At 41.9% G+C, this 26698-nt stretch overlaps 2 protein-coding genes across 4 annotated transcripts in view; one reads left to right on the forward strand and one right to left on the reverse strand.

Annotated features, from left to right (window-relative positions):
• IGF1R (insulin like growth factor 1 receptor) overlaps positions 1 to 8295 on the forward strand; it is a 169204-nt gene extending 160909 nt beyond the window's left edge. For both annotated transcript variants that reach the window (XM_063412802.1, XM_063412803.1), the window contains exon 21: positions 799 to 8295. In XM_063412802.1, coding sequence (XP_063268872.1) covers positions 799 to 1165 — 367 coding nt within the window. In that variant the 3' untranslated portion in view covers positions 1166 to 8295. The remainder of the gene's footprint in view (positions 1 to 798) is intronic.
• PGPEP1L (pyroglutamyl-peptidase I like) lies at positions 7781 to 25636 on the reverse strand. Of its 2 annotated transcripts, XM_063412808.1 has the most exons (8): positions 24787 to 25636; positions 23241 to 23658; positions 19489 to 19845; positions 16862 to 16914; positions 10827 to 10943; positions 10135 to 10364; positions 9121 to 9208; positions 7781 to 8529 (listed from the first exon to the last, which is right to left on the reverse strand). In XM_063412808.1, exons 3-8 carry the CDS (start codon positions 19529 to 19531, stop codon positions 8491 to 8493), a joined length of 570 nt encoding a protein of 189 aa, XP_063268878.1. In that variant the 5' UTR covers positions 19532 to 19845; positions 23241 to 23658; positions 24787 to 25636; the 3' UTR covers positions 7781 to 8490. The 2 variants fall into 2 exon arrangements, with proteins under 2 accessions (XP_063268878.1, XP_063268879.1); XM_063412809.1 differs by lacking the exons at positions 19489 to 19845; positions 23241 to 23658; positions 24787 to 25636 and having other exon boundaries at positions 7781 to 9208; positions 10827 to 11456; positions 16862 to 17236.
• Positions 25637 to 26698: the final 1062 nt, after the last annotated feature.

Genomic DNA, 26698 nt, shown 5'->3' on the forward strand with positions numbered 1-26698 from the left:
CATGAAAATGCTGTTTTCATTATGTCTGTATTACTGTTTCATTTTGTGGTTTTGTTTTGCTAGCACGGGACATTGTACAGATCTAATCATGGATGTGCTTAAACAGATGATCTCACACTCTGTAAAATATTAATGCATCCCTGGCCATAAATGAAAACAAGCTAATTTTAAAATAAAAAGATTAGAGAATGAGATTGGCTAATGTCCACTGGGGATTACAATTAATTTTAATGTAGTTTTCTTCTTTCAGGGGAAAAAGGCAGTGCTTTACCTTGCATGTATTTCCTATTTAAATTTTTTTCCAAGTCAGTATTGATGGGGTGGGATGAGTTGTTTGAAAAAGATAATGCAAGAGTGTCTACAATCATGTAGCTTATGGCTGAGTAAGCACAGAGTAATTTAGAGGAAAAAGAAATAGCAAGTCAGAATGAAAGTATGAGATGGTTCTGGGTGTCAGGTGCCCATGAGGCAGGAGGTGTGGGCAGGGGTGTGGGAGGGAGCGGAAGAGGTGAGGTAGGAGCTGTGAGAGTAAATGGGTGATGGGAAGGAAGGTGGAAATGTGGCAGAGATTCACAGCGTGTTGTAGTTGGAGGGGACCCAGCAGGATCATCAAGTCCAACTCTTAAGTAAGCGACCAGTTATGGGTATTGAATCCACAGCCCTGGGGATCTCGGCCTGTGAAAGTTCTGTCACTTTGGCTTCCCTCGGAATGGAATCATTCTCTAAAACGCGTGGTCTGACCCAGTCATGGCCCTGAAACACCTCAGTAAATGTTTCTCCTGTGTGTTCCCTGCCCAGGTTCGAACTGATGCGCATGTGCTGGCAGTACAACCCCAAAATGAGACCCTCCTTCCTGGAAATCATCGGTAGCATCAAAGACGAGCTGGACCCAGCCTTCAAAGAGGTCTCCTTCTTCTACAGTGAAGAGAACAAGCCTCCGGACACAGAGGAGCTTGACCTGGAGACTGAAAACATGGAGAGCATTCCTTTAGACCCCTCCTCCACCCTGCAACCCACTGACAAGCACTCAGGACACAAGGCCGAGAACGGCCCCGGCGTGGTGGTGCTGCGGGCCAGCTTCGAGGAGCGACAGCCGTACGCGCACATGAACGGGGGCCGCAAGAACGAGAGGGCCCTGCCGCTGCCACAGTCCTCGGCCTGCTGATCCTCGGAGCATAACACACACACAGGCATCGGGGGAAGACAGAAAGAAATCACAATAGATTCAAAAGCCTACTGTACCTCAGTGGATCTTCAGAACTGCCATAGCTGCACTTGGGAGAACCCTTTTTTCAGTAAACAAGTTACCGTCTTTTTCTTTTTTTTTTTTTTTCAATATGCAAGCAGATGTTCGTTTCAGTCAAGGACTCCAGTCATGGGGCACACAGTTGGCCTTTTAAAACTCTTAATGTTAACACTTAATAGCAACAGAAAACTTGAGATCTGATGTCTCTCTCTTCTCTCTCATCTCTTCTTTCTCTTTCTTTCTGTCTCTCTTTTTGCTTCATAATGGGAAACATATCTGCGTGCAAGTTCAACCGTACGGCACTTTTATCAGATCAAAGATATCGCAGGCCAGGTGGTTCCCGGTGCCCCTGCAAGCACCTGCCTCACACTGTAGGTCTTTATAAAAAAAACAGAAACAAACAAAAACCACAAACAAACAAAAAAACCACACACAAAAAAACCCTAAACTAAAAAAGACTGGATTTTTAATGTTGCTCTTTAATCTTTTTAGGAACATGTAAAAGAATAAAAAAGGGCCATCATTCGTCCAAGGCTGTTACCATTTTCAACGCTGCCAAATTTTGCCAAAAAAAAAAAAGGAAAAAAAAGAACTTTGTTTTTTGTTTTCGTTTGTTTTTTTGGTTTCTTCTTTTTTTTTGTAGTCATGGAAGGAGCACAGTAATCAACTGCTCTGTTCAAAACAGATGCTGACCAATATGTCTATTCAGTCATGCACTGGTATTTAAAAAAAAAAATTAAAAAAAGTCAAATTGTCTAGATCTTTTTTCAAAACTGGACAAAATGTGATTTTTAAATTTTTTTTTCTTGTGATGGAGAAGATAAAAGGGATGGGGTAAAGAACCAGCCCTCCCTCCACCCCTGTCCCCATCCCAGTGAATTCTGGACAAAACTGGCAGTGGTGAGCTAAACAAACACGTGCATTTCGTACAAAAAAAGTCAACCGCCCGCCAAAAATGAGTTCTGAAAAACCTGAATGTGAGCGGCTGAGACCTCCATCGCTGCAGCCTGCCTTCCTTCACAGGCTTGCAAGGAAAAACACCTAGAAACATAAATTGGAGAAGACAAAAAAACGCAGTAACCGGATTCAAGTATATGATGCTTTGTTGACCTTTTCTCTTTATTATTAAGACTTCTCGAAGGGTCTTGCAGTTCTATGTTAGACCATGGATCATTTGCATACACATTGTCTTTTGTGTCACTTTTATAACTTTCTTACGGTTCAGATACTCATCTATATGTCTGTACAGAAAAAAGCTGCTATTTTTTTTGTTCTTTATCTTTGTGGATTTAATCTATGAAAACCTTCAGGTCTGCCCTCCTTCCCTTCCCTTCCACTTCAACAAATTTTCTTATGCTTTGTACTATAGTGTGTAACTTTTACTTCCTCCTTCCCAGTAACTGATACCTTTCATATGATTTGCCATGAACTGTTTAATGCCTTTTTATAAATACATTTCCTTTTTTTTTTTTTTTTTTTTTTTCTCCTTCCCATTAGTTGTTTTACAACATCTTGGCTGTGTGGGCTGCAGGGCTTTGGAGGGGGACAAGGAGAAAGAAGGGACACCCTGCACAGGAACACTCTGGCAGTGCTGTGGTGTTTTTAAGCCCCAGTTTTCCTTCCTTCCTTCCCACTAACCTCTGCCCAGACAGCACGCGAGTCTCTTACAGTGCAAGGCGTGATACAAACTCAGGTCAGAAACAAAAGGTTAACTATTTAGTACATTCTTGTTCAGTGTTTATATTCATTGTTGTACAAGGGTCCTACCCCTCTTGCCCTCCCCGCTTGTTCTGGTCGTGGCACACATCCACCCGCCCATCCTCACACAGACACACACACACACATGTATTCTTTTTAAATTATTCGTTGGGTACAACAGCAGACACCAGGCTTTTGGGTCACTGATCCTTAAAAAGATTCTTTCAACCCTTCCACCTGTGAACAAGAGCTGTGCCAGGTGCAGCTGGCGATGCCAGGCATTCCTAGGGTGGCTGTCGAACCCCTGGCTCCAGCCAACCCCAGCTCTTCACCTTCCTGATGGGGAAGCCCTCATGGAGGGAATCCCTTTTGGAGGGCACCTGGGCTGCCCTTCCCACCCCTGGTGAAGAAATCCACCCCCATCCCCAGGGAAGGCCCCGCGCCGTTTCCGTGGGGCTGGTGGGAAGCTCGGAGCTGGGGCCGGCGGCTTGGCTGGCAAACAGTGAAGTGTTGGCAGCTATGGAAACCTGTACAAGTCCACGCTTGTGGCTTAAATCACAGACCAAACCTCAGAACAAAAGAAGACGAGTGAGCTTGCTCAGTTGCAGAAGCCTTGGTGAGAGGGGAAGGAGGGGCCATCAGGAAGTCGACACCCAAGGAGTCGTACCAGTCGCTCATCTTACCTTAGTTCCAGTCTAGGCCTTTGTTTAGCACTGATCCAACCAAACGATGGCAGGAAGAGGTGGTTCTGGGATGGAAATGTTCAAATCTGTTGAGTAAGAACAATGAGTTAAAATATACTGATTGCTAGTTTTGACTGGAGATTTTTAAAAGTTTGTAGTGCTTTTTGCTTGTGTAGTTTAGGTCCCATTATCTTCTCTTGCCTCTGTCCCATAGTTATTTTTCCCTTTGAAAATGAAAAAGACAAAAAAGTTAATTAAGAAGGTATTCTATGTAGGATTTTTTATTTATTTTTGTGATATCAGTTTAAATCACTGTAGAGATGCCCCATAATGAATTTAAATACTGAGATAAGGGTTTTAGAGTATGACAGGGGGACAGTTTTTGATTTTTTTTTTTCAAACATTTATCTACCTCACTCTTATTTTTTTATATGTGTGTATATAAAAAAAATACATCTCACATTTCTCAGCAGCCAATAAATGCCGTTGATACTGGTAACCTCTCACTCCATATACCACATGCTCTAGGTTCTGGAGGGGAACAGTCACTGCCTGTCACAGAGGGTCACCTCAGAATATTTGCCTCAATTCCAAGGGGTTTCTCTGATTTTTTAAAATCCGTTGTTGTGAGGAGAAATCCAGGAGTTGTCTGACTTAGGGTGACCGTTCTTTAAGGAAACACAGGGGCTTTTTAATGTGCTGTCACAGCAGCCCTTGGGTCAGCAGCAAAACGCTGCACGTTTGGATGAGTGGAAATGCTGACCCCATATGGGAACTTCAAATTGTGAGTATTTCCTGAAATCTGTTACAGAAATCAAATGTTTACAATGTTTGAAGGTCCAGAAGAAATACTAAAGGGAGTGGTCTTTCTGTTTGTCCTGTAGAATGGACTAAGTCATTCCTGCCAGTTCTTGCTCAGATGTCACAAACATCAAAAAGGTATTTGGCTGAATCAGAACCCAAAAATAAATCGGCTCATATGTGATGGCATTGCTTTCTTGACTAAAACCTGTCACAGGCTGCCTGATGATAATACTACATCAAATTTACAGCTTTGGTCTTTGCTGCTTCTCTTTAATGAGAGCACTGATTTTTTTTAAAACTTTTTTTTCAAAACTAACATTGAATTGATTTCTTTTAATGTGCCAGTAAAAAGTCAGTTCCCTTTTCTTCCCCTGTTTATATGCATAATAACTGTGGATTCTGATGGACCAGCCATCAAATTTTAACTGCCCTCTGAAAGCGTGTAACTGGTTTACAAGCACACAGGACTAACACGAGCTTGCCATCAACTTGCTGTATAATGTTTCCTTTTTTTCCAGCTCTGGCAGCTGTTTGTGCAGGTGTTGGTTGTGGTATCTGAGTAATGTGGTGCTTGGCTACTTGGAGTTGTACCCGGCCTCTTGGATAGTGCTGTGATCAATTACTACAGTTTGTCTTTGGAGGGAGCGTTTCTCCCTAGTCCTGAGAAACCAGCAAAATTGGAAGTTTTTACTAGATTGGTTTGGTTTTCCATGTTGATGTTCTAGTGACCTTTGGGTGCAGTGGCTGTTCCCCTCCCTTGCACATATTGATTACCACAACTGGAGATCCTCAGATCTTTCAGCTGGCTAGGAGGGTTTTGTTAAAACTGTCCGAGTTACTGGTTTGTAGAATTGTACATAGGTGGTTTTACAATGCATTAGGAAGAAACACTAATGACGTAGCATCACGAGAAGCATTTCAAAAAGCACTTCAGTAGAAGACAGCCACGAGGCCTTGCGTCCGTGTGCGTGATGGCAGTCAGCTCTCCTGGACCAAACCACCTTCATGATACCGTTGCATTCTGTGTTTGCAATTCAAGCTTGATTCCTTTTTTGTTCTGTTTGTTTCCATAGCTTTTTTTGTTGTGTTTTGTGCATTTTGAATAGCTTTATTCACATGGGTTTTTCATGCAGACTTCCCTTGGACAGTAAATCGAGTTGTTTGTGCATGTGAACAACTGAGAATTAATGTTGGCTTGATAGAGTCATAATATGGTTTGTAATGTTGTTCTTCCCTGAGACCACTGGCTTGTCTGGTATGGAAAATTTATTTAGAACTTCAGCTATGTTTGAATAAAGTTAAAGTAATCCAGTTTGTTTATAAATTAAACACAAAAGCCCACCCAGCCCTGAAAACCAGCATTGTGACGAATGGCACCGAGACGTTTGGACGCAGTGGGATAACGAGCTGGCGTCGCCGAGGGGAGCAGGGCCAGGACTGCAGGGCTCGGCTGCAGCTCTCTCCTGACTGGCAGTGCAGAGTGCCCGTGGCAGAGGAGGTGGTGTGGCTGCACGGCTGCTGTGCCAGCCCCAGCTGAATCAGGCGCTCCTTGGGGGGATGATGAACCAGCGGCGGCAGCCGAGCGCGGTGCAAGGCGCGGAGCCGCCCTGTGTGATGCCCCTGCTCCTCCCAGCTGGTGCCAGGTGCTGTGTGGTTCCAGGTGCGGCTGCACTGGTGCTCCTCTTGGTCTCGTAAAACAAAGGAAAGAAAGCCCAGTTTGCCCAGGACGACTGGTGACCAGAGGGAGCTGCTGTCAGGCCCTCTGGGAACTGCTGAGGGGTGTTGGGTACGATCCGAGTCGAAGTGAACAACACTCCTACTGTTGGTGTAACTCCATACATATATATCTATATATACATATATATATCTGCATATGTATATCTATAATATAGATATATATATACTTAAACCCTTTTCATTCCATTAGTACAAGTAACACTTGTTTCCTGTTATTCTTATTTTGTTTGTCAACCGTGTATTCAATCACTGGGCTGAACAACAGTGGAGGAAGGTGCAAGGGATCCACTCCTTACTAACCAGTGATAAAGCCAGATATTGCAACTTAAACCCATGAGTAGATGTGTAGACAAGGATTGAAGAATGATGTGTAGAAACAACACAAGTGGCCAGGGGTGCTGAAGATACAGAACTCAAGTAGACAGGAGGGCTTTGAAGGACACCTTGGTTCAGAAGTGGTTGCTCAGAGGTGCTGAACAGCCTCTGATGCAGAGCAGCCAGGTCAGTCAGCACGGAGGAGTTTGTGGGGAGACACCTGAAAACAAAGGACGCAGCAGTGGGGATTTACAGAGACACAGGGCTTGGCAGAAGTTTGAGGTAGTATCCTGAGCTTAATCTGTGGGATAGCCTCAGCGCTCAGGTGTCCCAGTTCTGGTGGTTGGTACCTGTAAATGAACCTCTGGACTTGGCAGCTGGAGCAGTAAGTTCCTTACCAGGAGCGTGGCGGTGGTTGGTCATCGGCCTGTACGGATCGGTCTCGCCTGCAGTCGGCCTGTTTTGCAAGTACCTTAGGACTTCACTAGTTTGTGTGTGTGCATATGTGTGTGTGTGCTCATATATATTTTTTTGGGTATGTGTTCTGTTGATTAGTAACCATTGATTAGCATTTTCAATAGGGCTTTAAGTCCAGTAGATTACGGGTAGTCAGTTGACGAAGATCTGGTTTACAAGAACTAATTAAATGTTTCATTGCGTTTTGTAAGTACATAGAATAATTTTATAAAATGTTTGTAGTTTATAAATGCCTAAAATATAATTTAAGGGCACTTTTCTGTGTCTGTGTGTGGGTGTGTCTGTCTGTGATCAGTTTTTCCATGGTACCAGTTACTAGTTAGCTTTACAATATGCCAAAAAGGAATCGCTGACTTGTCCAGTTCATGGCTTGTCCCTCTCCCCCGTCCCGCCCAAGCTTTGTGACCCAGTATACAGCGAGTGAGTAAAGGAGTTGGGAAAATGTTCTGTATCTTCAGTATCCTGGTCTTCCAGAGCCCTCTGGTTGGGGTGGGATCATCTTACCTGGTCATTTCACTTTGCTGTCTAGGGCAGTTACCTTCATGGATGACAGGAACCTCACTGGTCGGGGAAACAGAGCAGGGTTTGCTGCTCCCCGGCTCTCGGGGCCGCGCAGCACCTGCGCCACGGGGCCCTCGTGCTTTGAGGGATGCGACTGCACAAGGGAAAGAGGGAAGGTGGTTTTGGTAATGACTGTTGAAGAACTCTTTGCAAATTTCTTATCACTTTAAATGCTTTTGTGCAGCCTCTAAAGATGTTGAGCACCATTGGAAGCTTTGTTGAAATGAGCAAGGCAGGGTCCCTATTTATTGTTATTTAAAAATCTTGAAGATCCGACCTCTCTGCTGTGGACAGGGACACCTTTCTCTTCTTCTGTTTTCTGAACCAGTGAGGTTTTGAGATGAAATGATTGGCCAGAGTTTGTCTACCTCTGGGACAAAAAACTAGAAAGTGCTAAGGAATGGATGCAGTTGCAAATACATTTTCCAATTTTTCTTGCTTAAATTTTTTTAAGAGAAAATTAAACAATAACATGGCCAATTTATTACATAAAAAGACTTGCTGTGTATAAATTATTCCTAAAGAAATTCCTGTGTTTATATTAAAATGAATCAGTAGATAAAAAAAAAAAATTCAAAATGTTTTTGTATATTCTGTTGTAAGAATTTATTCCTGTTATTGCGATATACTCGGGATTCTTTACATTATGAAAAGAAGAAACTTTGTCTATTTTGAATGGCTGAAGCTAAGGCTCCTTTAGTTTCTCTTACTCTGCTTTTTTCTAGTAGTTTCAGTACTACATGATTTAAGTTAAATAAAAGAATTCTGTATGCATTTGCTTGTTTCTGATTTTGTTGCTCCTTATGCAAAGCAAGTACAGGTTAGAAAACTCAGAGTAAAGCTGCTTTGGTTTTCCTCTGCCCTTTCTGGCTGCATCTAATTGAGCTACTCTTAATAGGAGTCAGTACTGCCATTGTTTGGTTGAAATCAAAAGCATTTTCATCCAGAGACACTGAGCTTTTGGATCCTTCATGGCTGAGATTTGAGCAGTTTTGCACGAGGCGGTTCCTGTGAATAAGGTGAGCATTGTTAGTTACTCATCTACCTGCAGAGCAATCCCCATGTGAGGCACTCAGCCAGCCAGCACTTGGTTTTCAGCTTTCTGTAACACTGGAAAAGCCAGTGGCAAGAAAACCAGCATTACCTTGGCGTTTCCAGTTCCTCAGACTCTTGCCATCAACATGTTGACTAAAACAAGGCTCAGTGGTGGCCCAAAGCCCCAGGAGCTGCCTGTGCTGTTCTGTTTGTCTCTTGTCCTTTTTACTGATGGTGCTTGAGGAACAGGCTTTTGTTTCCCTCAGGAAAAGTCCAGATTAAGCCAATCACTCAGGTTTTTTTCCCTTCAAGCCTTTTCTAAGAGATGCAAATGATTGGTTGGGTTTTGCAAGGAAATTTCAGTGAAAATAACATGGGCTGTAAAATCCTTTGTGTGTGGGTTTTAAATAATCTTTAGATCTGCTTCATTTAAGAGGTAAGGAATTACATTCTAAGAAGTCATCATTTTTCCCCTCTATAATCCATCTCGCTTTGTTCCCCACACTGTTCTAACATTGCTAAGATAATGGTCTGTAATGCTTTTCCTAGAAATTCTGCTGTTACCCGCTCAGATAATGGAGGGACGTGGATGAAAGCAGCTCTTCCATTGCCATAATACAGAGAAGTGTAGTAGGTGTAATCACAGATGTACCTGCAATATTGAGAACAAAACAAAACCAGAAACCTGAATTAAGGCTCAGTAAACCTTGTTTAAATTTAAATATTCTAAGTAGCCAAACCAGATCTGGTTTATGAAATTATTAAGAACATATTTGCTTAGTGAATAAAGGAAATGCTGAAATAAACCAAGTTTGAGAAACAAATGTTGCTTATCTGATGGTTTGGTTTCTCAGACACCCACCCACAAAGAACTTTAAATAAAAAAAAAAAATCACAAGACAGGCATTCTTGTGGGGTGGGAGAGGTTACACACCCTGCTGGAAATTACAACCATGTAACACAGTTTTTGTCTTAAATCATAAAACCTCCCTGTCTAAAAGGATTTTTCTTCTCATTCCTCCTTTTAAAATTCAGGTGCAAATCTTGAATTTAAGGGCCAATATTAGCTGATTCTTATTTAAAATAAAGTAAAAATTATTGTTTTGTTTTCCTTTCCAGTGAAGAATAGCATAGTAGAAAATTGCTTCAATGCTACTGGAACACATAATGAGATCACAGGCCTGGTTCTAACAGTACCTGTAATTGCTGTTCTCCAGTGTATCTATTTACATTTTGTATCCCTCCCAGATGAGAAAAATAGATTAAAATCTGCTACTAGTCAGTATTGCTTTCAGACTCTTAATAGCTGAGGTTTACTGGAGTTGCTCATCACAGGGTGTGCTATGTTGGAACTTGTTTCTTTTGGAATTTACAAATCTATGGAAAAAATATCTACTGGCTGTAGTTTTTCATGAAGGTTGCTTTACATAAAATTTAAATTCATCCCAATTTCATACTTTTGTCCCTCTGAGGACTTTGCTTCAGAGTGGTTTATGTTGGAGAAGATGTCATGGCAAAGATTCCCTAAGGTTAAAGGAGCTGAGTTGTTTCTGTGAGCCCCTGATAAGCGGCGTTTACCTTCCCGCATCTCTGGAAAGGATGATATCAATGCCTTCCACTGAGATGCTTTTCCAGAGAGACTTCATATTAATTGCAGATTCAATCTTTTCTGGGCCATCTAGCATGCAGCAGGCACCTTCTGGGTGAAAACCACAAGCATCCCTCTCCTGGTAGCCTTTGTTCTTCCCACACTGCTCCAGGATGATGAGCGCTGTGGCGGATGAAGCCAGCCCAACGTGAACTGTAAGCTGGTTTTTCCCACCAGAGTGAATAACAGGAAATTAAAAATGAGACCTGTTTTTTAAAAACATGGTGATGCAAAAGTGCCAAACATTATGTGAATTACTGGCTTCGAGGTGGGGAGTCTTGCTCATGTCTAAAGAGAACTTTGATAAGGGATTATAAATGAGAACCAAATTAGGCTGTAGTTTTTGTTGTGTTTAGTCAGGACTGCAGAGCTGCAGTACCTTTTTTGCAGTTTGTGGTAGATATGTTCCTTTCCTTTGTTCAGCATCAATTATGCTGTTTAACTGGCACGAGGTTAAACCAGCATGCTAATTAGTGTGTGCTCCGGATTTCAGCTTGGAACCTTGATCACAGTTTCATTAGTCACTTTCCAGAGTTGTTTGATGTTTTGCAATACTCTCTTGGAGGTTTTTTCATTGTATTCAGGGAATGGGAGGAAACTGTGTAAATTCATCATTACCCACCAGTGGCTGAAGAGTTGTCCATATCTTGCAGACTTGTTCCTTTGCTTTTTGGTAAACCACTGGCAGCTGCATGATCTGGAGATCGATGTTTTCACCAAGGCCTCTCTTGGACAGTTCCTGTGTTTACAAAAAAGCCACTGAGGACTTGAAGGAACATTGGATTTCTGACTGTGATAAAGAAACTGGGCTGATTCAACTGAGGAAACACCTGAAAGAGCAACACAGCCCATGGTTGCTGAACATTGGTCTGCAATGAGATTTGTTTTGTGGTTGGTCCCTCTCTTTTAACTGGTAGAGACTAAAATGAGCTGAACAGTTTGTTAATGTCTGTCTGTGTGGAGCCATTGTTGTGTTTTCCAAGGAGATGCTCAGTCTCCAGTGGGTGGGAGGGGTTATTGCTTTGGGACTGGTCCCTGGGGAACCATGAGACAGCATCTCTTAGAAAAGCTCCACCCTTGAAAGCATCTAAATAGGCTTTGCTGTAGGTAAGAGGTGGTTCTCTGAAAGATCTGGTGGAAAAACTGCACTGTCAAGAGACAAAACCAAGGAGGATCCACCTTCAGCATGACTTCACTCCAGGGCACGAGATCTGCTGGCTTACCAGGTTCAGGTAAGATGTGCTGAAGGTCACTGTCAACACAAGGAAGTCACATTTAGAATGAGTTTAATTTATTTCTTGGTCTAGAATGTTTCTCTAGTAAAAGGAAATGTCACTGAGATGTTATTTCTCTGTCATTTATGTACAGTGGAATTTTCACACAGGACCAATTTTCCCAAAGAAAAAATTATGCCCAGAATTGATGTGAATGGAACAAAGGCACCCGTAAAAGCAGCAGGTTGCCCTGCTGGTTGGAAGATGTCTGGAGAATAAATGTCACATGGAAGTGACTTGAAATGATTTTGTCAGTGGAACAGGGCTAGCAAACAAGGCATAGGCCTCAGCAGAAGGGAAGCAGCTGCAGTGGCGGGATGCAGAAGGAATTCATCTTAGGTGGAAAGTTTTGTCCCTGAAAAGTAGAATGGTGATTGAAAATCCCTGTTCCATTTGAGTAAACCACTACCAAAGCATGGCACAGGTTAAATTTTTAAGGGGGCACAGGCAAAAGTGGAGGTACCTGATTAGTCCAAGAGACCTGTGACTGTGTCATTGTGTTCTCAGGTTTTTGTTTCTCACTCAGGATACCCATGCGGATGAGGCCCACGGTTCTGGGAAATCTGCCCTTCAACACTCACTTCCTATATAAACTGTTCCAATTTTCTTGTCAGCGGAAGCATTGATTAGCTGTGCTCAATAAACTATTTGACACAAGCAAGGAAACAATGCCTGCAGGGAAGTAAACACATTTGGAGAACAGTGCCAGCCTTTTTTCCTGTGGGCACTGACAGTCTTTGAGAACCCATTGCATCATCTTGCTGAAGAATGCTGTACTGTGCCTGAGCCTCCACACAAGAAAACCTGAGCTGGTTCACAATTTCTTTTAAACTGTAGGGCTTAGAGGACTTGACAACCCCTAACTTTGGTGCAGAACATGGATATCCAAAGCCAGCTGTAATGCTGTTCTCCTCTCGTGCTCTCTGGGTTGAGACATTCTGTTGTCACCAGTTGTCATGGCAGAAGCACACAGAAGTACTTTTGTGCGGGACCAAACTGAAGCTGGCCAATAGCAAATGGCTGAGAATTTGTGTCAAAAGAAGATGGTTCTCCATGTCCTAGGCAATTTCAGTGTGTTGTCAATAATGTGCATTACTGTGTTGTCTAACAACCACAGCCATGGGTTTACACCCTTTACACCAGATGTTGTCTAAACATGGAGCAAAATAAAAAAAAGGTTGTTCCTTGTCTCAGCCTTAACCAGAACCAATTTTGCATTTAATGTGGGAGAAGATGGTTAGAAGAAGGTAACTGCACCTGGAAACTAGAGCTCACACTAGTGAGTGAATTCAGTAAACAAGTGCCTGTCTTTTGTAGATGAAACAGGAAAGGAAATTTCAAAGGAGAGAAAAGTTTTAGTTTAGTGGGAAAAGTGGTCCAAAAGAAAACATGAGGTTCTTTTTTGGGAAGTTCTTCAAGAAGGGAGAAGAAATCCAGCATCATCAGCTGCTGACCTTGAGCTGTTGTGTGTTGTGGTTGTGGTCCTGGTCCGCTGGTGTTCTGGTCCAAAGAGAAGTGATTGGCACAAGAGCTCAGGCTGGTGCTGGAAGCACTGTGTGTTGGCAACAGCTTGAACTTCTGGAAAACTCTGGAAAACATCACTGATTGTGCCTGAGCTCTCACAACTGATTTGGGTTGCTGGGAAAGTGGTTGCCTGTGTTAATCTTGTGAACTGCTTGTGTTGGTGCAGAAAGGAAACCAGAAGGTTTCAGTTGCCCCAGCCAGACTGCAAGTACACGGCAAACAAAGGTGTTTTGTGTGGCTGGTTAGTGGGGTTTTGTTTATGTGTTTGGTTTGGGTTTTTGGTTGTTTTAGGTTGTTGGTTTTTTTTCCTAATCCTGTAGATAACCTTCTTAAAACTTCAGAGATGTAAGAAAGTTCCAAAACAGAAATGAAGGCACTAAATATTAATGTCTTTGTTCCACAGACGATGAAACTGAAGCAGAGAGGGAGAGAGACAGATTAAATGACAGATTTCCAAAGACCACGTGCTCAGTGGCCGGATGAAAAACTGCACTGGGAGATCTGATCCCCATCTCCTGATAGCAGACATAGTTCCCAGAAGCAGTTGGAAATGTGACCTGTTCTTTGCACTAACAGTTTAATTACTATGAATGTTGTCACTCAACTTACATTTGTGCCCTATTAACTGGGGACTTTGACCTTGATGGTGGAGTGCCCTGATAGGTCATTTGGCTGCCAAGCTGCAGACAGGACTTTCTGGAGGAGATGCAGCAACAGGGTTGGGTCCAGGGTTATTAGATGGGACCATCAATCTATAGCATGGAATAAATAAATCAGGGGATCTGGGATTCTGAAGGTCCCATGGGGTGCTGCAGCACTAACACATGGTGGTAACTCAGTGTGATCTGTCAGCAAATGCAGAGCAAATACCTGGTGATGTTTTCCTTTAGTGAGAATATCCTGCACTTCCAGAGTTAAGTGTTGCTGGCAGAGGTTTTGTGCATATTTTACAAGGGTATTTCAGGTGAATGAAGTCATAAGAACCATGAAAAACTTAGTGAGACAGGTTTCTAAAGGATAAGCTGTCCTAGTGCTAGACAACCATGCTGGGTCAGGTGATGGTGTAGGTAATAGCTCTGAAGCTTTTCTCTATGACCTTGAATTGACAAATTTGTCTGTGCTTTTGGGTCCATTTGATCTCCTTTTCCCTGAACATTTGAGGGGTACCTGCTGAGGAACAAAAACTCCATAAATGAAGAATGCAATGCTGATGAATGCCTTGAATGAGTCTTGTGCTCTGATGAGAATGTGGCTCCATGCAAAAACAGTGAGGTGTTCTTCACATTCTTGGAAAATTTTATCTTCATATTCTCAAAGAGGAAATTCAGGACAAATATTCTTTTAAAACCAGTAGATATAGAGATTTGTAGAATGTAGATCCCATCAGCAGCATCTTGTGGAGGAGCTTAAGGAAGCAGTTGTGAGTAAGAGCAAGTATTGCTCACAGAGGGCAGCCGTGGTTCTTTGGCAAAGGATCCATTACAAACGTATGGAGAGTGAGGCTATGCTTTGGAATTAGGACACTGGAACTGTTAAATGTATTTTTACAGGATTTCAGATGCTTTTGGTGTGAGGACCCTTCTGGGATGTGAACTTTTAAGAGTGCATGTATCAGCATTACATCATCGCTGAGGGTGCTGTGGTGTCCAGGCTTTTGATAAGCACCTACTTAATTTTGGGGTAATAATTAGGATAGTTCTGGTAATGCTACAAAGGCATTAAGCCTGACTAGTCATATTTAGTAGGTCTGTTCTGGCTGCTCAGCACGTTCCTGAGGATGAATTTGAGTGCACACTTGCGTGGTTCACAGCAAAGAGACTTGGCAGGAGGGTTTTATGTCACTCCAGTGATCCATGCATGTACCCCAAGCCAAGACAGGATTATTTCCATATGTAAATACTAAATTTTGCTATCTTTAATATATGTGCATAAGATTTCTGAAGATCCAAGGGCTATTCCTATGAATGAAACCAATGGAACAATACTATGAGATTGCTATTTAGTGTGGAGAAGCCTATTGGAATTCAAAGTACTTCCAGATTTGCAGCAAGGTTCTCTGAATTGCCTGAATAAACCACCTTTGCCAGGTAGCAGGAAACCAAAGCAGCATTCCCGGTCTGAATACAAATTAATTCCACATAGGGGGTGCCACATCAGAGGGAAATGGATTTGTTCTCCTCCATGCACAAGGACTGACATCTGTTTTGTTATGGAATGCTGTGGCCCTTGTTATGTAACTCCCTGGTGTAGCCAGCTCATGGCATTGTTACAAACAACTCATCCCCTCTGTGTGTTCTCGCTCGAGGCTGTTTTCCCTGCAGATAAAGAACATGCTCTATTTTCAGCCAGAAGAGGATGATCTTGCACCCAAAATTAGAACCAATAGGAATCAGGAAATAATGAGCAAGAACACTGTCAACTGACAAATATTTGTGGTTTAGGGCACATGTCAAGTTGGAGTGAAGGTAATTTATGGGTCTCCTGTCATGACTGGGGTGTGGAAAGGTATCACAGAAGTATTTTTGTTTCTTGTTAGCCTACAAGGATAACATCCCTCATGACTTGGAGGGGGCAATAGGTTTATTCTACCAAACACCAAGCTGCACTCAGCATTCCTCACCCAACAAAGCTAGAAAAGAGGTTTTGGTGGAATTGCTACAGCTTGCTATATGGTCTTTGGAAAAACATACTGGCTCCTTGTTTTTCAATCATCTTGGCTTGAGTGCACTTCATTTTCAAAACAGATATTCAGTAGCTGTCACCAAAATTTGTACTATGGTTATAGTCCTGTAGAGGCATCACCTTTCTGTCATTACTAATACTTTCCCATAGCTGAGTTTCTCATTTCAGTGTCCAAAAGAATTAAAAAATGTATGGACTTGTTTCAGCCTTCATAATAGAACACAGTCTCCTTGGTTTGTTTTACATGTCCTGCTTTCCATTTTACCAGTATTATCTGTCATTTCTTGCACATTTTGGACCAATGCTCCAATTTAATTTTACTACTTTGACTGTTCCCCCACTAGTTTCAGATTTCATTGTGTAACCTTCTTTCTACCCTGGGATAACTAAAATCTTATGTGAAAGAGCCTCTCACAATAACTCTGTTCATAGGTACCTTATGAGAGTAACTGAACTCCAGGAAAGGCTGTTGTCTGTGACAAGGAGAATGAATCAGTTGATGCTGAAAGCCAGGTATCCAAACCATGCCTTTGTATCCCCCAGCTAAATTTGTTCTAATGTACAGATTTAGGAAACAAGCAGGAATTTTCAAGACTGCATCAGAGACTTTTTGCTGCCAGTCAAGGTGTATGGAAGAAAAAAACCCCTCTGAATGACCTTGTTTTCAATTTAACTGTAGACTTCACTGTCATTTGAAAGTGGAAGCCAAAGCTGAAATGTGAACTCACACTTGGAACTGGCAGAGTTTAGGTTCTGTGTGCCTGAAGCAGGCAGTGAGAACTCAATAGGCTGCACTTGTCACACAGACAGGATAAAATGAACTGTGCTAGGAGAGATTATCTGTTTACTGAAGACAGACATAACCTGTGGCACATGCAATAGTTGTAGAGAAGGCACAAAATAAAATAATTTTTTAAAATACGGGGTAAAAATAAATTTTTAAAATAAAGAATAATATTTTGAAATGCTTAAATACCACCAAAAAAATAATGCAAGTAAAATAACATTTCATTTCTTCATTATCCTCTTGGTTGCATGTTGGGTGTCTGCTCCATGAGGCACAATTCTGTTTAATGAGTCATGAAAAGGGAATGGAAGGCCTAAAACCAGTTTGTGTTGGGATGTCTAAAAAATAAAATGCCTCCCTTTTTCTTTTTTTTTTTTTTTTAATGCCTACCTTCACTGCTTCCCAGCTAGAATTAACCAGGTATTGTCTGAAGGGACCAAAACCTGAAAAGAAAGAAAGATGTTTTTAACCTGTGCTTATTCTGCAATTGCAGATTAAGTGCTGACACATATTTGATCTTTATCTTCCTATTTTTTGGTTATGGAGGTTGGGTTTTTTAGATAGGATTTAGCTTTTATAACACTTAAGGAATAGTATTTTCAGTTTGTATATTCACTGATAAAAGGACTAATCCTGCAATCTTCATTCGTGTCAAGGCTTTCTTATCAGAGAGCTGGTTAAATGTAGTGGAACCAATAGGACAGATCATGTAAATGATGATTTTGGGGAAGGATCACCATCCATAGAAATACCACTACTAAAATTTATGGTATTAAATACTCTGAGGTCACAGTTAATGCATCATTCTTATTGTTAAAGCTCATGAAGATGAAGATATGCATATTTAATGAAAATGTTTGAAAGAGTAAAATTTATTCAAATTGTGATTTATTTTAATCGCACGTAATGAAAACTTACAGTTTTCTATCCAGGAAAATGTGTTTTTTTGTGATGCTGGGAAAAATGTTTTATTTCACTTTTTTCCCCAGGAAAAGACAGGAGAAAAGGGGAAAGAACACTTTGACTCCAAATTATTACATTCAATTTTATGCATATTTTTTGTGAAAGGATTTTTTTTTAATAAAAAGGGAAAAGACCTAATTTTGAGCAGATGGGCATTTTGTCATTAGAAAGTTTGATGGAAAACTCCCACTATCTTTATTAATCTCAATTAATGTTCTCAATCCAGAATGTTGCCAAGTCCTAGATCCTAGCTGTCAGGAAAATGAGTTTGTGAAATTGTTTTAATGCTATAACTCTTAAATATTTAAAATCCTTAAATGGACAAGTAAATACTTGACAGCAGATGATTGCCATTTTGCACAGTGAAAGCTACTTGTATGTGGAGGCAATTAAGCCTAAATGCAGGCTTGTGACAGCTTAATTAGTGCTAGACTTTAAGCATTTTTTAATTTGATAATATTTATTTCATGACTGCTCCATCTTTTCTCTTTAATGTTATGAAAAGCTTATATTTTTGACAGTATTTTCTCCAGGTTTGAGTTTCTCCTGTGGGGAGGGAACAAAGAAAATAGTGCTCATTTCACATTTCCAGGAAACATAAAACCCCATTAGTCCCACTCTGCTTTGAGAGCAAAATTGGGGTGACATCTGCTCCATTTTGGAGCTGTAGTTGTACAAGCTTCTGTACCTGTGTGTGCAGAACTGCAGAATTATAATCAAGTTATTAAGTAGCTCACAATGCTTGTGTCAGTGGTGGCCCTAAGAAGCTACTGCTTAGGATAAAATTGCTACGAGAAATGACTAAATGTAGGAGAGTTTTACTGCAATACCTGCAGCAATGTGGAGAGGTAACTGGCTCAATGTTCCTGGGCTCCATATAATAAACTGGGCTCCCTGCCAGCAGATTTATATTCTGAGCAGGTGAAAATGTGACAGTGACATGCTGTGATAATTTCTGTAGTAGATTAAAGATGCACGTGTGTCTTAACTAGTCTAAAGCTTTTTGACCAAGGAGATTTCTGGACATAAATAGTGATTTAAAGAGAGGAAAAACTAACAGGGTGCTAAGAAGTGTTCCCAACAAGGCTATGTGCCATAAATATCATAGGAGAGAACCAGACTGTCAGCCTTTTAGGAGGTTAGCAAATACCTCTCCCCTTTCCTGCACTCCCATCCAGCTCATCTGCAGTTAACGTCTGGAGCAAGCCTGACTAGTTCTGCCCATCTTGCAGCTATTAACAAAAAAAAAGTGTTTAATTGAAAACAGCAAGATGCAAATCTCTTTGATGTAGCTTCATCCTCGTTCCTATGTCCTCAGATGACCTGCAGTGGAAAATTATCCAGCAACTCACATGTCAAGATATGTGTAATGATTGCCCTTAGATGAGCCAGTGGCAACAAGAGGAACATCGAGCAGCAGCATTCCTTAGGAGCTTTAACCTTTTAAAGCTCAGCACTCTCTGAGCTGCTGGTTCTGCCTCTCTGATGCTGCAGTAGTTGGAGCCAGCAAGAGAAACTCCAAATTTGGTCCCTTGTGCTGCATGTTCAGGCATGTTCCTTTGGTATATTTAAATGGAATGGTTTAGTTTAGCAGTGATGAGGCAGCATCTCCTGTTAAAAGTCCCTTACCTTGCCATGAAACTGAGCCCCTGAAAGTTGCCATGTGCTGCTCTAATTCTGGACACTGACTGTATGACATTGTGATGCAACCTGGTTTTCTTGCTTCAGAGCGTCTTTTGGGTAAGCTTTATCTAATAGTAGCCTGCACTGCCTTGAGCTATGTGGTTTGGATCAGAGAGAATGTCAACAAAGATTAAAACATGGAGAGAATGAACAACAAACCAAACTGGATGGCAGTAAGGAGGGCAGACTGCAGTCTGTTTCCTCTGACATGCATCTGATTTTTCTTAGGAAGGCACAGCAAGTTATTTTCCATTTGGAAATGTTATTATGACCATTTGCTTCTCCTTTTTCCCTCCAGGAAACTGTTTATGACAAAGATCAAGCATGCATGCATACCATCTCTGGCTCAAATAATAAAATAAAAATCTTACCAGTCACCACCACAGTGTTGGATTTTGAGTCCCTGAAATCCATGCTCTGGAAGGTGGAATTTTGTTGTCTTTCAGTTCCAAACAGTATTATAATTCAGATATCTGTGGCAAACTTCATTTGGGGCACCTTTTTTCTCCTAACTGTGATGAGTCTGGCTTCACATGACAGGGGTGATTTGTGACTCATGTAACTTTTAAAGCAAAAATGATTACGTCTCTATTAAAGATAGAAGGCTGTCTGACTGGGACAGCCTCAAACTCATTCCTTTCCCAAGCATGGAATATTTTGGAAGAAGAGGAAAAGCTTAAAGAAATTTCTTGGAAAATATCCAGCAACATTTTTCATCACTTGTTTATCTGCAAGTAAACAGAAAATTAATTGAATCAGTTTTATTATATCTCAGTGGATATTCTGTTTTTAGCAGTTGTAGCTCACTTTAATGGAGAGGAATGACAACTACAAAAACTTATCTGTCCATTTCCACAGTTCTTGAGCTTTTTCTTACTAACTTAAGCTCAGGGGTAACTCTGCTGTTCCTCTTCACAGCACTTATCTGATTTACTACTCTTGACCTTTATCTCAAGCTTGTTATGAAAGAGTCCAAGCACTGTACACTTTTCAAACCAAACACTAACAGGAAAATGTGTGTATTTGCTAACCCAAAACATTGACTTGGTAATATCCATTAACAGGCAACATGTTAGAAAATCTCACTCCAACTTGCAAGGTCAGAGGAACTCTAGAAGCTGGGTTATATCCTGCTGAAACTGGTGAGTTTAATAGCTGGTCTGTCTTCATTAAAGTGGAGCCCGAGAGCCAATGGGGGGGGGATGAAATCAAAACATATGCACATTGTCACTGCCCAAAACAAAAGCATATGCAAGTTCTCTTGGGAATTATAACTATGTGGGCAGAGGGTTTCACTGGGTCTTGTTTTGAGTAGGAAGTGTGTGTGTGTGTGTGTGTGAGAGAGAGAGAGAGAGAGGGAGGGGAGAAATAAGCTAAGAATAGAAAGCCACTACATTATCTCAAGAGAGCTGGTAACTGTGAGACCTTGGGGGAAAAGAGAAAAATCTCTGAAGAAATCCCTTGGGTTGGGTGGTGGCTGAATGAGGTTTGGAGCTATGACCTGTGTCTGTCATTTAAATTGTCCTGTGCTGAGACACAAAAAAATGTGTAGATTCTCCTCATTTAAAAGCCTCTGATTCCACCATCCATTGCTTCCCCTAACACAACTTGCAGAATTAACTTTTGCTGGCTGCTGGGGCTAAGGGAGCTTCTAATACAGGAAACAGATCTTTCTGCAGCTTTAAAGAAGGGAAAACCTGCCACTGGCAGCACTGAATCAGTTTTAAAATTCTACAGTCCTTCATACTCCTATGTTAATCCAGATTTTTATCCATTAATTCCTCTGCTTGACCATTAAAGTCATTAAAACACTTCCTATGATTCTGAAAAGGGCAATGACATACCAGTCTTCTCATAGTTATTTTTGATTTGTGCTGTTTTGGTTTTTTTTAGGAAAAAATCTAAGTACAGGGTGGTCTAATGAACAAAGAATTTGTAAGGAATAAGGCAAGATTTAATGTCTGTAGTTGCTAATTAATTTCCAGAGTGAGACTCTGTATTTTCTTTGGGACATGAGAGCTGCTTTATACATACATATACATGAAAGGTATTGCTTGTATGCTGTGAAATATTAGGTATTTCATTAGATATTCTTCCAGAGGGGAGATGTAATTCTATTAGTTCCATGCACTCTGAAACAACTGATATGATCTGTTTGGAATGTTGTATTAGTTTTTAAAGTTTTTACAGCTGGCAAAAGGAAGTAGAAAAAATACAGAGTAGCAAAGGTTAATTCACTAAGCCTTTATGAAGAAGCTGATAGAATTTTGGAGAAGGGGAGAAGTATTGTCTTCAGTAGTTAAGTTAGGCCCTTTTCATATGCAGATGTTTGCTGAATTGGAAGTAAAGATTCTGAGACCTTTCCAGTGTTGGTAAATGCTTGTGCAAGTGTGGGAGAAATGCCAGTGGTTTAAATAAACCAGGAATTTGACAGAGACCACTGAAATTAATTTTTTGCACTGATTTGATTGAGTGCTCATGTTCCCAAGCTTTGTGTGCATGGCAGTATACTTGGAGGAATAATGCATTTATTGCAGTTGTGTCACAGAGTAAAAACAAGAACTGAAAATTTTGAATTAGGTCTTACTCAGAAATTATTCAGAAATGAAACCTTTTCTTTCCTCTAACATTTCTTCAGCTGAAGTTGAAGCCACTCTTGAAATTTTTGTTAGAGTATGATTGTAGCTTTAATATTAGCACTCCCATGTGTATCTGTGCCCAAAACAATGGATTTGAGGGTCACTGGATATTTGAGGTCTGTGCAAATTAGTCTCCCCATCCATAATTAAGAATCCAAGCCCTTGCTATTTGAGGGCAAGTCACAGACACAGCTGACTCAGCTAAACACTGGTTGTTTTTCTTCTTGCTACACACGGGTGTGATTGGCACAGCACTTATCTTGAGGTAGGGAAGAAATGGAAGCAACTCAACTATGAAAATCCTGGTTATCACCTTGAATATTTTTCTGCACAGTTGCCTGATACTTCCAAAAATTGTTTGAACTGCTGAGTAAGAGAAAATTATATTTTCTGCAAATGCATTCTGACCACACCGCAGAGCTGGCAGCACACTGCTTGAGTAGCTTTTTAGTAGATGGCAAGAAGAACAGAATATGGCCCTTCATTTAGAAACAGCTCTTTAATTTTTATCTCTTTTATTATTACTTACATATATTTCTTTTATTTCTTATTATTGGCAGGCACTGACCAGTGTTTTAAACTGTGAAGTGGAAGTGTTTAATATATTCCAATTTTTATCTCAGCTGTTCAACACTTAATGAGAGGGGGGAGAAATCAAGCTGTTATGCTATTTAACACTAAACTATAATGGGACTTTAAATAGAAATTTCAGGAGCTAACACTCCATATTTCTTTTCCATTCTAATAAAAATAAATGGTCCTCAGGAAAGAGTGAAGCTGGTCTTTATGTAGATAGAAAGAGATGTAACAAAAAGAGAGGATACAAATATTTCAGTGTAAAGCTCACTGTTCCCTGGGGAATGAGGCCTCTTCTACAACAAAATCCATAGACATGGTAAATGGAAAAATATACTGGCTGTTTCACTCAGGTTTTCTTTTGCAGAGACACCTTCCACTATCCCAGGTTGCTCCAAACCCCATCCAGCCTGACCCTGAACACTTCCAGGGATGGGGCAGCCACAGATTCTCTGGGTAAGCTGTGCCAGTGTCTGGTTTTGGATAGAAATTGTCATGTATTTTATGTTGTTTGATTATTTACTTTGGTTCTTTGGCAATTGAATCCTTTGATTTGTACCTATGGCTCAGCACTGATGGAAAAAATTGTAATGGAATTGAATGTAGCCAAGCTGCTACAATATCATTGTAATTGTTACAATATCCGTTCCGGCCTTCTTCCGGTATTATCCAAATTGATGTCTGTGTATGGACAGGTTTTTTAATTTAATTTTTTGTTTATAATGGGGAGAAAGGACTTAGCAGGGCACATGCAACTCATGATCAACAGGTTGCTTTTTTCAGGCATCATTTACCAGCACAAAGAGACTCTGCAAGCAGGATACACACAATTTAATTAATTATTTATCAGCTAATATGCAAAATAGCTAGAACTAACAGATTGCTGGGCTGAACAGTAACATGCTTACCTCTGCTGATAAGAAAATGGATGAGTTTTAGCTGGCCAGGAAGTTTCTAATAGGCTGGGGAAACTTGGTCTCTGACATTTATTGGTATGGGCTGATGCTCACCATTAATCATCACATTTTCTGGTTGATTTTTTTTTTCCCCTCCTTCTTTTGTATCTTTTCTCTTGAATCTTTTATCAGCTAACCACTGTCATCCCACCAACAGCACTTGTGTGGTTTCAGCTCCCTGTCTTTCCTGCTGCATCAAATCAAACCTTGGAGCACAGCAGGGCCAAACCTCTGGGCTGTGGGTGAGCTGGAATGCACAAAGCTTCAAGGGATGGTGAGCATGAGCCAAAATCCACTGAGGGTCACCAAGGTGTGGTGATGTGACATCTGCTCTTTGGAGCATCAGTGTATGGGCTGAAATCGCTTTGTCCTGTACAGGGAAAAAAAAATTACGAATTTACTCTACTGCGTGTTTTAAAGCATTTGAAAGGAGGAGCAATGCTGAGGAGTTTTGGTCACTGTGCTGACAGGCAATGGAATCCCTACTGAGTCGGGTCTCCTGGTCACAGCAGTGTACCTGGGTGCTCAGAGTGCGAAGGTGAGTTTATTTCTTTGCACACGTACTGTGATTTCCGTGTACTTTAGACCTCTGTGACTTTGATACTTGTATCTGTTATTTTAAATATAATTGAGAGACAGTACTATGGGGGTATGAAGGCTGCCCTGAGTCACCTCCTGAATTCTACTTTTAATTTTGACAATTGTGTATTGGTTTCAGCCCCTGTACCTCGGTTTTATGGTTTGTGGTAATGAACGGCAGGCAGCTGCTTAGGTTTTCCAAAAACCTCTTTGAGATTAACAGCGGTCAGTGCAGAACGCTACAAAAATGTTACTTTTTTACTTATTTTCCCCTCCTAAGCCTTCTGCCTCATGCCGCCCGCGTTAACACAAATTGGAGCCAGGTTTATGGTTTGTCGCTCTGTCGCTTTTTAAATAAAAAATCGGGACTTTTTGTCGAAGTTTTGCGAGTCGAGACGCAGCGTGGGCCGGCGCTCTCCCAAGGCCGTGCCTCGATGGCGGGGGCTGAGGGCATTCCCCGAGCCCGCAGCCAGCTCCGCTCGCCTCTCCGGGCACGATCCCGGCTGCTCCCCGCCTTCCGCCGTCCTCTGCCCCCTCAGCCGCCATCCCGGGCCCGGCACGGCCCCTCTGCTCCGCTCCCCGCCTTCCGCCGTCCTCTGCCCCCTCAGCCGCCATCCCGGCCCGCCCGCCCTCAGGGCTGCCCGCGCCGCCCCGCAGGAAGTGATGGCGGCCGAGGGAGGAGGAAGAGCGGCCGCGGGTAAGAGCGAGGAGGCGGCTCGGGGTGGCCACGGGCGGCCGAGACGCCGCCAAACACTCGGGGCTTTCCAGGGAACCTCTGCCCGGTCGGCTGCGGCCGCGCCCCGGTGGGCCCGGGCCCCTCATGGCCGCGCTCCCGGCAGCGCCTGAGGGAGGCGGACAGCCCGAGCCCTGCGCACGGGGTCACCCGGAGCAGGGTTTATTTTCCCGTTTCCCAGCGTACCGGTGACTTTTCCAGGACTTTTCGGCTAGTCGAAGCTTGCCCAGAGAGAGGCGGCCTGGTGGTTCTGCCCGCCGTGGTTCGGCAGGTGATGCTGGGAGAGGATCCCCGAACTCCCGTTTGCAGTGCGTGTTTGTGGTCTCAGCACAGGTGGATGAGCCAAGGCTTCAGTAGATCTCAAATACGTAGCCATTAAGGAGCATTGGAAACACTGCATAAAAATACCCATTTTCAAAGGTACCATCGGTAGTTGTTTACCCAAACTGAGCAAAAACCAGGGTTTAAACAAAGCAGCTGGGTTTAACAGGGGCAAAAGGAGCAGTAAACACACTGGTTCTTGACCACACGAAAACAGTTGGACTGTTTTGGTGTTGAGATGAGATATAAAAGGCTTTGTATACTGCAGAGTAGAGTACAAAGTGTAATGTACAAATACATTACTGTATACATATACTATATAGTACCCATCCTTTTAAAAGTATTCATTAAAGCTTTTCTTTGGTATTGATGAGGTGACTAGAACAAGAAGAACATGGATATAGAGGGTGAACTTCTCTGTGAAAAAGCCTCTCTCCCCATCTCCTTTCAGCAGGAGTTGATTTGCTGGTGTTTTTTGGCAGTGCTCTGCCCAGCAGAACTCAGCCCTTCAGTACCCGGTGGACTCAGAGTGCTTTGAAATGAACAGACATTGTGTCAGTTCCCAAATGGCCAAGCGCCCAGTGCTTGGAAAGGGACGTGATTTTAGCATAGGTGGATCTTCTGCACATGGATTTCCAGAGGAGTCTGGCATGTGCAGTGCTCTGGGCTTGTGTCTGACTAGGAGGACTTCCAGGAATCTCTGTTCACGCACTTGTTTGGGTAAGGGCCCATTGCATCACCTCAGTTAGCTTTTGCACTGCTTTCCCTCCTGCTCTGTTTTTATACTCTTCTTTCTTAATTTGTCACGCTAGCAGGTAAATGGAGAGAAAGTGAATTTATTTTCTGAAACACGTTTTAAGTTGCTGCCATTTATCTAAAGCACCTACTTCATCCCCTTCAGTAAAATAATGATGGTGCTCATTAGTTCCTCTAGCTGCTCATGGCTAAATGCAGTGCAGTCAGATTGCTCAGTTTTCCCCTCCTATCAACCCCTTATGGAAATAAAACATTTGTAATAATGCTATTTTTGGGGGGTGGGGGGGAAGACTCTCAGTTCTACTGATGTTCTTAAATAAAATATCTCTGGATGAACAGAACTTGGGTTTTCATGTCCAAGGTAGTGTTGGGCAGTTCCATTAATGTCTACATTTCCTCTGACTTTTTCATCACCCTCAGACTGAATCTTTAGAGTAGTTGTTCTTCCATCCCCGTCCTCTTTTGGGATAGCTGATGTTGTTTTTAGGTGTCTGAGTTTTGGCATAGTTATTTAATTGCATAGATCTGTGTTTAAAATAATTATGGAGCAGTTGGCCATAAGTAAGTTGAGTATGCAGTATACTTTAGGAGCAGATAGAGTCAGCCATTAGCTCTTGCGCAAATATTGCTTTTCAGTTCATGTTGTGCTGTAATTGAGACACTACAGCTTGGTCTTGATGGCTGTTCTTGTAACTGTTTTTCACAGGGAAGATTGTTTACACTTCCAAGTTTCTAAGCCCCTTTCCAAGGCCCAGACAAACCTTGCTGTTGAGAAGCAGGCCAGCTGTTGACCTAGAACTTGAGGTTCTTGTTTTCAATTCAACCTTCTTGCAAATTCATTTTGATTACAGAGCACCCTGAAAGTCAGGTTTATATGTGTTAACCACCTAACAGAAACAGTGAGCAACCATGTACGTGCAGCTCTGGAGCCTGAGAAATAGTTAGTGGATGAGAAACCTGTATATCTAGTTTGGCAATTGCATTAATGAAGCCTTAAATTTCCATCTGTCTCTCTAGGAAG

This window comes from Prinia subflava, chromosome 15, assembly GCF_021018805.1.
Source record: "Prinia subflava isolate CZ2003 ecotype Zambia chromosome 15, Cam_Psub_1.2, whole genome shotgun sequence".
Classification (NCBI taxonomy): Eukaryota; Metazoa; Chordata; class Aves; order Passeriformes; family Cisticolidae; genus Prinia; species Prinia subflava.

Bases quoted from the DNA above. Each gene is read 5' to 3' on its own strand.
- PGPEP1L (XM_063412808.1), bottom strand. From the start codon at position 19,531: ATGGATTTCAGGGACTCAAAATCCAACACTGTGGTGGTGACTG. The intron at 16,915-19,488 runs GTAAGATTTTTA...CTTTCTTTTCAG, and splicing joins CAACACTGTGGTGGTGACTG to GTTTTGGTCCCTTCAGACAA. The intron at 10,365-10,826 runs GTGGGTAATGAT...GGGAAAAACCAG, and splicing joins GGACAACTCTTCAGCCACTG to CTTACAGTTCACGTTGGGCT.